Here is a 14,312-nt window from a genome sequence, read left to right on the forward strand (position 1 = left end):
AACAACAGTCAAACACCTGGCACATCTTTGAAACAAGAACAACAGATAAACAACTAGCACAACATTTAAACAAGAACAACAGTTGAACATCTGGCACATCTTTGAAACAAGAACAGCAGTCAAACAAGAGGCAAGACTGAGGCTTCAAAAGAAAGTAACAAGTGTTAAATAGTTTATATGAATATTAGGGCATAACATTAAACCATTAAACATTATAGAGAGATAAAAAAGAAGTTGTCATCAATAAATATCATGTATCTAGTAAAATAATTTTTACTTCATAATATGAATGTACCAGTACAGAAACCATCAGAATTATTATAATGCGACGGAGGAAAATACCAAGGTTTCCTTATAAAACTGGGGAATTGCAGCATGCATTCATGTTGAAAGTTTAATGGTCATAATAAAAATGAATTCTTGTTTTGCCACTTTTCATTTCAGTATCATCATGTTAGGGCAGGTGATTCTAGGAAATCCTGAATACCTGCAGCTGTACAGACAATTATAATGGCACTACATTCTAATATAACTAGCTAGAGTTTAATACTCTATAGGAGTAGCTAATATGTCTTCATGACTTGCTAATGGCAATACATAAAGTTCTCATGAATATCACCAATACACCTGTACCAGGCGATGGTATATGCTTTATCTGTATTTCAAGGTTAGTAACTAGTACCATTGTCCCTAAGATAACTACATAAACTCATCCATTCCCGAAGTTACATTTGGACTCTTCTAGTTCAAGGACAGAACAGTCCATATTGAATTCCTGAAGTGAATGGGTTAACGTATGTATGTTATAAATCACACTCAAAGGACATACAGCTTAATGAGAAACAGTAATATTTTGGGGGGCATTTGGGGCCGAAATTTGGCCACTTCCCATACAGAAATTTAGCTGTATTTTCCCAATTTCATCTAAATATTTTCCAAATAAAGAAAATCTCTGCTAAATATATGCATTCCAAGTTATCTCCCCTGTTAGCCCTACCTATTCCCTGCCAGCCATACAGACCCCATATAGTCTACCTTGTTAACCCTACATACCCCAAATTATCTCCCCTGTTAGTCCTAACTGTTCCCTGCCAGCCCTACAGAGCCAAAATTATTTCCCCTGTTAGCCATAAAGACCCCAAATTATCTCCCCTGTTAGTCCTATCTATTCCCTGCCAGCCCTACAGACCCCAAATTATCTCCCCTGTTAGCCCTAACTGTTCCCTGCCAGCCCTACAGACCCAAATTTATTTCCCCTGTTAGCCCTACAGACCTATTCCCCCTACTATCCCCATGTCTTAGACAGCCCACTACTACTGACTTGAAGGTTAAAAATTGTCTTGGTGATTCACACCACACCAGCATGTGTCATGTATATATATATACCAAACAATGAATCACTGCAAATTCTACAGATAAAAAGCAAAGTTTGTGAACTATACAGTTGACTTCCTCAGATCTCATTCAGGTATGTGTATAAATGTTGCTATGAAACTGTTTGATTAAATACTATTGTACAATTAAATTTATCTACAAGCCTTCTATATTTGTTTGTAGTTTGAGATCTGAACAAGCTGTTATTTTACTGTACATTTATAAATCAATAAAATTGCCTGTCCCTTTGGTAGTATACGTTATACTAATCAAAAAATAGGAATAGCCCTATATCCCACTTCATTTGGTCTGTCTTCTTCAATTATATCACAACATAATAGCATATTAACTTATGAAAAGAAAGGACAAGCACTGCTGCTTACACCATACCCCTAACCAGCTAGCACCCTTATCCATCCCCAACCCCCTAGCTAACATGAAGCTTCATTAATTGGAGGAATCTTTGTTACCTGGGTTAATATAGGGAATAAGTCAAGGCAATTTCTTAACTTTTACTCGGGGCATGTTGATATAAAAATATTCATATGTTCATGGGACAGTACAGACTATTTAATATAATGATCAATGTCGTTCATTTTTGGTAATGTTATATTTTACACTTCTTAGTCAGTTAGTGTATCTCTGTAGCATGATATCAGTATCCCTGAAACAAGTAAAATTCTATTGTTGGTATCCTACAGAAAACAAAGGAATAAGATGAACGACACCCAAGAAACATGTAGTTAGCTTGTGTACAGATAAGGCCTGATCTAATACCACGTAATGTGAAATATTGTCACAGTAAGTTTAGGTCAGAAGCACACTTGACACACTTCTGAGTGTTACAGTAACCCATGCATCTTATCAAAAGACTGCAGGTTTGGGAGCACTCCTTTACTGAGGTCAAATACGTACACAATCTTCTGTCATCAAAGCTTGAGGATGTCAATGTTTAAGCTTCAGTAATGACATTAGTCGTTGAATATGAAACAAGTTTCCAGGATAGAATACTATTGAATATAATTTGATTCCCACATAAACATAGAAGAGAACAAACCAAAAAATCAGAGAATGGGCAAGAGACATCTACACAAGCAAAATAATTAAATAGGTTTTTTTTAATTTTAGTTTGCTAATATCATCCAATCGACTTCAGCATACCACCAGAGACTTTAAAAAACTTGAGCAACAGTGAGAATTTTCTGAGGTCAGATATAGTAGTACCCAGCTCCCTTGGCTGGTCACAGCTGACTAAGCAGATAAGCAGGACAGCTCTTCATCAGGCAGCTTGTGTATCATTTCCAAGGCTACCCAATGATGAGCTGCCAGCTCAAATGCAATGTGATCATTCACCGATCTCTCAACAAATGTCCAACACAAAAACTGATGATGTAATCATTCACCGATCTCTCAACAAATGTCCAACACAAAAACTGATGATGTAATCATTCACCGATCTCTCAACAAATGTCCAACACAAAAACTGATGATGTAATCATTCACCGATCTCTCAACAAATGTCCACCACAAAAACTGATGATGTAATCATTATCTGATCTCTCAACAAATGTCCAACACAAAAACTGATGATGAAATCATTCACCGATCTCTCAACAAATGTCCACCACAAAAACTGATGATGTAATCATTCACCGATCTCTCAACAAATGTCCAACACAAAAACTGATGATGTAATCATTCACCGATCTCTCAACAAATGTCCACCACAAAAACTGATGATGTAATCATTATCTGATCTCTCAACAAATGTCCACCACAAAAACTGATGATGTAATCATTCACCGATCTCTCAACAAATGTCCACCACAAAAACTGATGATGTAATCATTATCTGATCTCTCAACAAATGTCCAACACAAAAACTGATGATGTAATCATTCACCGATCTCTCAACAAATGTCCACCACAAAAACTGATGATGCCATGATTCACTGATCTCCCACTAAATCTCCCAACTGGTAATGTCACCATTTACCTATTTGTCACCAATTCTCCTATCACATAATTGATGATGTCATCATATATTTCATTGATCTTTCAACAAAATGATCCGGTATAATGATGTCATCAAATCCGCTTTCCTAACCATGACGTCACATGTATTACAAATCTTGTGTCATTGCCTGTTTCCTTCCATTCACACAGTAAAAACTGCTGACTAAGATGAAACACAAAGCCAAGGATTTTTGTGACAGACAATTCTTACTTCCTGGTATGAATAGCAATTACAGGTATATATATCCAACCACAGCCTTTCAGCTTGTGTGTTAGAAAGTTCAACAAATCACACAAGTATCAATCACACCAATATCATTTACTTTCCATTAGAGCAATCAACTGCATCTGACTCCCTGTATCCAGGAAGTCTTCTCTTTTCTGACCCTTTTTATCTTTTTTTTTACCTATTGTATGTATATAACAAGGTCACTAAATAAATTTGATAATCTGATAAACTTTTCATACCTGACACAAGACTTACCTTCAATCTGACGCAGAGGTTCAAAGTGCGGATACAAGTGAAGCGTGGCATTTCCCTGTAAAGATACAAACAAAAAAAAGTTTCATTACTAAATATTTTCCTGCATTCTTCTCTCTATACATTTATTAAAACATTACATAATTCAAAGCCTGTCAAATAAGAGGCGACTATTACATCCACCAAGTGACCAAGGCTTACCGACTCATTAAGGAAGCATTGAATAAACTGAAGGTTTTATCAAAATGTATTTAACTTTAAAGATATTGAACTATGAATGAAATAAATGTCAATTTAATAAGACAACATAAAAACATAAATTACACAGATAAAGTCACAAAAGACTTCCCTCTACCATTTATTATCCAGAGAGCAGCCTGTCATTAGATAAATTATTTCTACATATATAGAAGTCTTTGTCGTCATAGATATGACCTTGACCAAATAGATAAAGACATTAAATCCTTTTTACTTTAGGGAAGCATGACCTTGCCCTTCAACGTCATGACACTAGGTCTGTTACTATAGGAATGACCTTGACCTTCTATGACTACAACACCAAGCTGCTGTCACTACAGAGATGACCTTGACCTCCACTTCATGTAACAAGTCTTTGTCACTACATGGATGAAATCACATTCACAAGACCTGAAGTCGACTTATCCATCAATTTAAAAGATGTTCCTAATTACAGACCTATAATGTAAGCTTTGTAATTACGATGCACTTGAATGACCATGAAAGTGTACTGAACCCAGCACACCATCCCACACCAGTAGACAATACTCCCATGATCCCTTAGCCCACATGACTTCACCAGCTGATGAGTCTAATGTATTCAATATTATCTTATGAATGTATATCCGGAGAGCCAGCTGGCACTCCGAGTCCAACATGGCATTCCACTAATCCTCAAATATGCAGGTGACGTATGCATTCCTTTCAATCTCTTTTTAGTGTTTGCCAACAAAGCCGACACGACTTTCCTCGCCAGATAACAACACAGTACCTTTGGTTGTTTTTTACACCAGGTAAAACTATACCTTTGGACCACACAATATGCTTCATTTGGTTAACTGAAGCCAAGGAATTACAAAACCTAATTTGTTCTATCTTTAAAATAATCTGCTAAATAAAGCATAAATTGAAAAGATTTTATCCATTTTCTATTAAGGTTGAAAGTAGCTAGTTTTAGCTAAAGAATTAATTTTAGTGTTAAGAAATATTTCTCTCAATAATGAAGTTTTTCTTTTTATTTAATGCAGGCTGTCTATCTAACCTTGACAGACTCAGACATGACTTTACTATAATATCACTCCACATACAATTTACCCTGTGGTGTATTTTCTTCACATTAATTAACCATATATTGTATTACAGAGGTGAACAACCTCGCCAATTAAGATCCCATCAACTCTTGAATTCTCCTGTGTCTACTCCATCGATAGGGGTCCCATAAACTCTTGTATTGTCTAGCCTTTCAAGTACATGTAAGTAGAAACTATCAATAAGTCAGGTCATTGACAGCTGAACTATAGACAATGCATATTTATTTCTTGGCAAATGTTCCATCAAATTTTATCATAAAAGACATATTGAGGAGTCCCTAACTGCGTCTTAAAATATCTCAATCCAAAAAGGAGTCGCATATTAGGAAAAATTGGTGTGGAAACTGAATTTCAATTAATGCTAGCACAGACTATAAAGTTGATCTTTTGATAATTGCCTATGAAAAAAGCACAAAGGTAAAATTTGAGCGCGTGCTCAGTTAAGACCTTTTTTTTTAAATAGTGTGTTATATTGATGGTTTAACATGGAGAAATGTTTATTATCATATCAATGATCTGTAAACTATTGGTAATTTTACTTTCATATTCTGTCTTTGCATATAATAAAAAAGTTATCTGCTCTTGCAGGAAGATATTGATTGCAACATAAAGTGACGTGAAAAAATGACATTACAATCAATACCTTATTTCCTGCAAGGGAGATAACTCTACTATACAAAGATGAAATAAGGAATCCAGGAAAAGATGATGAAAAGGACTGTGCTGACAAAAGACAATTTATCACTATCATCAGAACAAGTTTGAGTTTCACATGTAGACCAAGCACATGAGCAACAGTACTAGTGGTACATTACAATACTACAGGCTGAGCACCATTTGGTATGGGGTACCAATGCTCTATATTGTTATAACAGTTACACACATCAAGTCCACATAGTTGGCCTCAATTACTATAAATACCACACCACAAATAGCTGGTAATGTGGCCAAGGTCACGTCTGTGTATGATAATTGTTATGAATACCTAAAATAAGCACACACCTTGCTACTTTTGTAACGTTATCAGTTTAGTGCTCTCGGTAGAACATGAGTACTCCATGCTAACCACCAATAGTTCAATTTGGACTGTACAATTACTACAATTTAAATTTATTGGTTTTCACGAGATACAGATCTTCCCGTAATTTTTACAAAAGATCAATATTTTGCAAATAATTGTTTAAAATTTTACATGAATGTACCAGTGACAAAGAGCCCTTTATCACGAATTATCTATTTGCCAATGACAAAAATATCACAAAATATTACATATGCAAAAATAATGATTTCAGCGATTGAAATGATAAATGTCAGCAATATTGTTTTTGTAGCTTTGCTATTAGACTAGCGATTTGAATCACCATGAAAATCTTGCCTCCACGAAGACATTTCCATCTTGAGTACAATTTTAGTACACCTGTAGTCTATATGACATCAGTAGGTCATGTACACCTATACCATAGACCTGTATATCTACACACAGTTTCAAGGTTGATTCACTGATGTTCACATCCCAATACCTGACCTCTTAAACTCAATGACCAATTACAATCAACCATCCAAGTTTGGAATTACCGTATCTTTACATGCCTATCAATTTGTTGGTTTTCCCTACTTTCCCTTACTTTGAATTATTTGATACATCAGTAGATTGCATGCATATATCTTTTTGGACTGGAAGTTTTAATTGTCAAAATCAACAATGGCTTCCAGCTGGCAGCCATATGCTTATTTTTTTCTGATCAGCTCCAAACATGAAACATAAATACACAAATCGGAACAAAGGTGAACATATAGTAGATCTTCCAGATAGGCCCTTCCAACACTTTCGGAGAAATAGAAGTTGGTCAATGGTCAAAATCCAAGACACCTGTTAGCCATATTGATTTTTTTTCAATCAGTTCCACAAAAGGAAATGCACAGAGACCAAGAAATCATAGCATTACATTTGAGTTATTTATTGTATCAATATTCAAATCCAATTTTGTGAAAATTAAGGTTAAAAAACAACAGCTGACAGACCTCATAAGTGTTTGTAGCACAGAAATCTTAACAATAAATTTGACCTTCTTATATGAAAAAAGAAACTCAATTAAACAATTTTGGTAACAATGAAACTATATATATGCTTGATAGTTTGATGGATATGTGAGCTATTAAATGGAATTCTATGAGCAGACAACTTTGCAAACACCAGCAGTAATACAAATACCATGTTCATTCCACAGGCATTTGGCTCTATAGACATTTGTCACTCTATATATATGTAATACTGTGTCAAGGTCTATAACTCAGCCGACCATATTTTACGCAAATTTCAGATGAAGTATGATTATTAACAAACTGTATAATATGTTACAATGAGAATACTCTCAATAGACAGCCAGATCATTTATCTTAAATTGTATAAACGTCACTAGGTATCCAGAAACACTGTAAAACGGTCAGATTTTGACTGGTCACTGTGGTGTCCTCCAATTAACACGCCAGGGCTCTAATGGGTAGCTTAAAAACCACTGCATGTCAACATTACAGCTTCATAAGCTGGCCGAGCCTCAGAGTTATAGACCTTGACACAGTATTATATAGAGAGAAAAATGTCTATAGAGCCAAACGCCTGTGTTCATACTGCTTGTAGTAGCTAGGTGACACAAAATCACAAAGCACAATGATATCAATATATACATCTTCGCTTGTAGCAGGTGACATTCTATAACACTTTCCCAAGTTCAAGGATGTTAACGACTTTGCTATTCGTTTGATAATCAATAGGATACCGCCACTGTCTGGTATTTGATTTAAAACATTAACATCAGGAAGTCCTTTTTTTCTCTCTGCGTGGCAGTCTCAATCGCATTGGTCCATTTTGAAGTGCATTATCTTGCAGTAAACGTTGGTGCAGTACAGGTCAGGGAGTGTTTTGTTACATTACACACAACAGGATGTGACTATAGGTGATATCATGTGATAACAACACAAGGTGTACTTATGTCTATACAGATATCATGGCCAGATGGTAACAGGCCCCTGGGGCTTATACAGCCACCTGTACAGCTTCAGGCCTATAGCTATAGTTGAAATAAAATATCTTTTATATAAGTCAGAGACCAATATGAAGACGATAGTGATCAAGCATTTGAATCTATACTGCCTCCATCAGACATTTTTTTTTTTCTCTTTCGTCTGTTGTGTGCCGAGATTAAATTTCTCCAGCAGATCTCATTGATACGGCTACATTATAATGATATTGGAGGATGGGTGTGGCTTCACATCAAAACCGCATCACTATAATCAATCTGAAGATTATTAGACCCTATATGCCAGGAAAAGTTTTCAGCATTGTCCTCTCAACATACAAAAGCTGATTGAACATTGTCCGATAATCTCACCAATGTACAAAACTGTACATGATTCTTAAACATTGTATAACACTATGATCCTTAAACATTGTACAACACTATGATCCTTAAACATTGTACAACACTATGATCCTTAAACATTGTACAACACTATGATCCTTAAACATTGTACAACACTATGATCCTTAAACATTGTACAACACTATGATCCTTAAACATTGTAGAACACTTTGATTCTTAAAATTGTACAACACTTTGATTCTTAAACATTGTACAACACTATGATCCTTAAACATTGTACAACACTTTGATTCTTAAACATTGTACAACACTTTGATTCTTAAACATTGTACAACACTTTGATTCTTAAACATTGTACAACACTTTGATTCTTAAACATTGTACAAACTGTATATATGATTCTTGATCATTGTACAACACTGTATGATTTCATTGAACAATGTAATCATACAACATTGTATGATCTCAAACATTGTGTAACAATGTATTACAGTTTATAATATGAATCTCAACATTGCTTTTTTACAGTTACATGTAAAGCCTTCAACATGGTATTGTTTTATCATGATGATAATGTTGAATTTTATCCTTCTACTATGTACTTTTACTATCAAAGCTGTTTACAGATACAACCCTATAAAACACATACAGATCTAGCAGGTAACATCACCACCACGACACATCTCTAATCAGTCCACAAGTTATCGCATGGCCAGGCATTTTATGTTGATGCTGCTTTTGTCTAGTCAATATTGATTTTAAGGCTTTAGGCCCACTAAACGCTGTTCATCCTGTAGTCCTATAATCATATGCATATATAAAAATATGTATTTTTTAGTAAAGCATAGTCGCTAACCTTTAATCCTTTGTAAAACAAATGACTACTTATTCAATAAAAATTAAAAATTTTACTAGAAATACATAATTACCATGTTCACTATTCATTATAATGCTATCAAACCAGCATAGTGATAAAATATATTTCAATTTCATTTTCAAATCTTATGGAGTTAAAATTATGATCAGTATTTTGGAATGACTTTACTGAATATGCCCAACTAATTGCAGCCCTTAGGTTGTGATTTGTTTTATATATCTATGATGCATATGCTCATACAGGTACAGTGCACTTTAGACAAATTTACAAAATGCTTCTTCTTATATATCAAAGTACTTACAATTAAAGTTATATGTTGTTCATGTATTATTGAATAGACAGAGCCAATTTATCTTTAAGTGCACATGATTCCTTCCAAATTATTCATTAAAATATTTGGTGCAAAAACATTCTGAAGCATATGTTTTTATTTTGTAGGTGATTTTGGTAATACATTTGGCTCCAATAAAATGTAAAAAGGCTTAATAATGAAAAGATTGTGTAAGTTCATATATTTGATAACTAACCAAACAAATTAACATCAATAACAATTATTGATTTTGTTTCATCCAATACACAAAATTTATTTATAAATATAAGTATGATTCTTGGCCTTACTACCAGATCTGGATTGGCACTGATTGCTAGACCCATAACCATTTTCATAGGGTTATAGTGGCAATAACACTTAATAGATGGCTTCATGCCTAATAGAAAAAATAACAATTATTCTGGATTATTTATTTAAATAGCTAAATAAATTATACTATTGTTTAGGTAGAATGTTAACAATTCTCTATACTATTTTTCCAATGCGTCCTGTATCTCAATGTCACTTCCTTTGAGTCCTGTATCTCAATGTCCCCTCCTTTGAGTCCTGTATCTCAATGTCCCCTCCTTTGAGTCCTGTATCTCAATGTCCCCTCTATTGAGTCCTGTATCTCAATGTCCCCTCCTTTGAGTCCTGTATCTCAATGTCCCCTCCTTTGAGTCCTGTATCTCAATGTCCCCTCCTTTGAGTCCTGTATCTCAATGTCACTTACTTTGAGTCCTGTATCTCAATGTCCCCTCCTTTGAGTCCTGTATCTCAATGTCCCCTCTTTGAGTCCTGTATCTCAATGTCCCTCGTTTGAGTCCTGTATCCAATGTCCCCTCTTTGAGTCCTGTATCCAATGTCCCCTCCTTTGAGTCCTGTATCTCAATGTCCCCTCGTTTGAGTCCTGTATCTCAATGTCCCCTCCTTTGAGTCCTGTATCTCAATGTCCCCTCCTTTGAGTCCTGTATCTCAATGTCCCCTCCTTTGAGTCCTGTATCTCAATGTCCCCTCCTTTGAGTCCTGTATCTCAATGTCCCCTCCTTTGAGTCCTGTATCTCAATGTCCCCTCTATTGAGTCCTGTATCTCAATGTCCCCTCCTTTGAGTCCTGTATCTCAATGTCCCCTCCTTTGAGTCCTGTATCTCAATGTCCCCTCCTTTGAGTCCTGTATCTCAATGTCCCCTCCTTTGAGTCCTGTATCTCAATGTCCCCTCCTTTGAGTCCTGTATCTCAATGTCCCCTCCTTTGAGTCCTGTATCTCAATGTCCCCTCCTTTGAGTCCTGTATCTCAATGTCCCCTCCTTCCTACCTCCTTTGAGTCCTGTATCTCAATGTCCCCTCCTTTGAGTCCTGTATCTCAATGTCCCCTCCTTTGAGTCCTGTATCTCAATGTCCCCTCCTTTGAGTCCTGTATCTCAATGTCCCCTCTCTTTTGATGTCCCTTATCTGAGTCTGTATCTCAATGTCCCTCCTTTGAGTCCTGTATCTCAATGTCCCCTCCTTTGAGTCCTGTATCTCAATGTCCCCTCCTTTGAGTCCTGTATCTCAATGTCCCCTCTTTGAGTCCTGTATCTCAATGTCCCCTCCTTTGAGTCCTGTATCTCAATGTCCCCTCCTTTGAGTCCTGTATCTCAATGTCCCCTCCTTTGAGTCCTGTATCTCAATGTCCCCTCCTTTGAGTCCTGTATCTCAATGTCCCCTCATTTGAGTCCTGTATCTCAATGTCACTTTCTTTGAGTCCTGTATCTCAATGTCCCCTCATTTGAGTCCTGTATCTCAATGTCCCCTCTTTTGAGTCCTGTATCTCAATGTCACTTTCTTTGAGTCCTGTATCTCAATGTCCCCTCCTTTGAGTCCTGTATCTCAATGTCCCCTCCTTTGAGTCCTGTATCTCAATGTCCCCTCCTTTGAGTCCTGTATCTCAATGTCCCCTCCTTTGAGTCCTGTATCTCAATGTCCCCTCCTTTGAGTCCTGTATCTCAATGTCCCCTCCTTTGAGTCCTGTATCACAATGTCCCCTCCTTTGAGTCCTGTATCTCAATGTCCCCTCCTTTGAGTCCTGTATCACAATGTCCCCTCCTTTGAGTCCTGTATCTCAATGTCCCCTCCTTTGAGTCCTGTATCTCAATGTCCCCTCCTTTGAGTCCTGTATCTCAATGTCCCCTCTATTGAGTCCTGTATCTCAATGTCCCCTCCTTTGAGTCCTGTATCTCAATGTCCCCTCCTTTGAGTCCTGTATCTCAATGTCCCCTCCTTTGAGTCCTGTATCTCAATGTCCCCTCTATTGAGTCCTGTATCTCAATGTCCTCTCCTTTGAGTCCTGTATCTCGATGTCCTCTGCTTGCTGAGTCTGTTTGCCATTTTTCCTTTCCGAGTCCGTTTCCCACTTTTCCTTCCTGCGTTTGTTTCCCATTTTTTCTTCCTGAGTCTGTTTCCTATTTTTCCTTCCTGAGTCTGTTTCCCATTCCTCGTTGACCTGAGTCTGTTTCCAATTTTTCCTTCCCGAGTCTGTTTCCCATTTTATTTCAATTCTGTATTACAATCTTCCCAGTCCTTATTCTCCCGATGATTTAATTATGTTTTAATTTTCTCTATTTGATATAGACATTTTACTTATTTCCGACAGTTCACTGTCTTCCTTGCTATCAAGGCTTTTGTTATTGGCAGGGGAAATATTAGGTCATCTACAGATCCCTTGACCTTGACCCCACAGCATCTTATAGATGAATAATCCTTTTGAAAGAGAATCTCACAAGTATTACATCGATTTGTAACTAGTAATACTGTAAGTAATACTGTTATCAAAGTGGCACCATCATGTGGGTTTTCACCACCCTTAACCTGTGTGTCCTAGCTAATGACCAGTCACTATTGTCCGTAGATGACCGGGTTCTCCAGTAACTTTTAAATGATTTTGTCTACATAATTACACAAGTTGAATGGCAGTAGTAAGTCTATATTGAACTACCTTTTACATAACATTTTAAGGAGATATGGAGACTGCATTGAGTGACCTGGTATGTGACCATTTCTTGTAATTACATCCCAGCCATTCGTTCCTACCATACCATACATTAACCCCCAAATATATTCACAGTGAAAATAACCATAGGGATATATCCCAAAGTCATTTTCTATATTGCAGGTAAATTTCCTTTGTCAATAACATTAATATATCAGAATTGATCTTATAGACATAGTTTTAGTGTAAAAAAAATGACGGCTTAACAGTATTGTATTGAACAATTGACTGGTTCAGACAAAGGTAGGAAGTCTGGAGTACATCTAGTTTTCAGTATGACAGCAAGTCTATAATATAACAGTAATAGTAAATGTATGTATATGTTAATAGTTCTTTTCCGTCGTGACTAGTTTAGCATGACTTAATTGATATATACCTAACAGGTCACATGTATATACGTGTATACGTACTAGACTTATAAACCATGTACATATTTGCTTTAGAAATGGCCCATTTTAAATTTTTCTCCATTCGTTAGGATATAAAAAGGTATTAAAGTTTCCACCTGAGGTCTATAAGGACTTTATAATGCCAAATCTCTACTGGTGTATATTCTGACCTAGACGACATGTAACATTCCACCGGCTGAGATACACTGTACATATATATTGACCTTGATGTGCGAGTATATATCTTACCTGTTACTACCAGTTACCGTCCGGTCATACATGCTGGTTACCATCCGTTAGTGCCCAGTTACCATTAGTTACTGCCTGGTTACCACAGTTACTGCCTATGATACTACCCAGCACCACATATAACCTCATCACAGTAACCTCTCCAAAATAATCATCCACCAAGTGTGCTGAGAGACATTGATATTACTGGAGCAGCATTATAAATTTCCAGACGATTCCACATAACGTCACATTAAACAATTACAAAATTGCCAATACTTAAGGCACAGTCTTTAATAAGTTCCATCAATTCTCGAATGGAGATCACGATTTTCCTCCATAAAGGGTATAATGAATGACACCATCATTAAGTACCATCCATAGGATTTAATACAACTATAGGATACAAGTGCTGTGTAATTTCTGATTATATATTACTGTATGTTGGAGTACAATCCACAGATACGGCTGGCCTACAGAGAAATTATAATCCTCCTTCTCTGTAGGCTGGTATGTAAGTAGTCTAGGCCTTAGCTACCACCAGCTGATGTCATAGTTCTGGGCCAGTGTTGGTACTGTCATACAAGGGACTCAGGCCACATATACACCCAGTGGTAATTAGCCATGTACTATAGGCTCAATACATGCAGACTGTAAAGGTCATCAGACAGGTCAAATGGTCACCTACAAAGGTCAACGCAGGTCATAGGTTGACTAGGCCTATAGCTTTCTATACTGCAGACAGGCTAGCATGGCAGATGTCCAATTTATACTATTTCTTGCTGACTTGCAAGAAAAGCTTTTATATAAGAGAAGAGAGCTAGCAGTAAGAGTTATCTCTCTTGAGGTGTATATATTATACACAGGAAGCCTAGCCAGTTTTCGCTTACCAAGCTTTTGC

The 14,312-nt window shown here is 36.5% G+C and overlaps 1 protein-coding gene across 1 annotated transcript in view; it reads right to left on the reverse strand.

The window, feature by feature from the left end:
- Positions 1–14,312, reverse strand: part of LOC138332247 (uncharacterized) — a 57,116-nt gene that overhangs the window by 11,086 nt on the left and 31,718 nt on the right. Inside the window, exon 5 of the mRNA XM_069280262.1 lies at positions 3,875–3,929. Within this exon, the coding sequence (XP_069136363.1) occupies positions 3,875–3,929 (55 nt within the window). The remainder of the gene's footprint in view (positions 1–3,874; positions 3,930–14,312) is intronic.

This window comes from Argopecten irradians, chromosome 9 (genome assembly GCF_041381155.1).
Source record: "Argopecten irradians isolate NY chromosome 9, Ai_NY, whole genome shotgun sequence".
Lineage (NCBI taxonomy): Eukaryota > Metazoa > Mollusca > Bivalvia > Pectinida > Pectinidae > Argopecten > Argopecten irradians.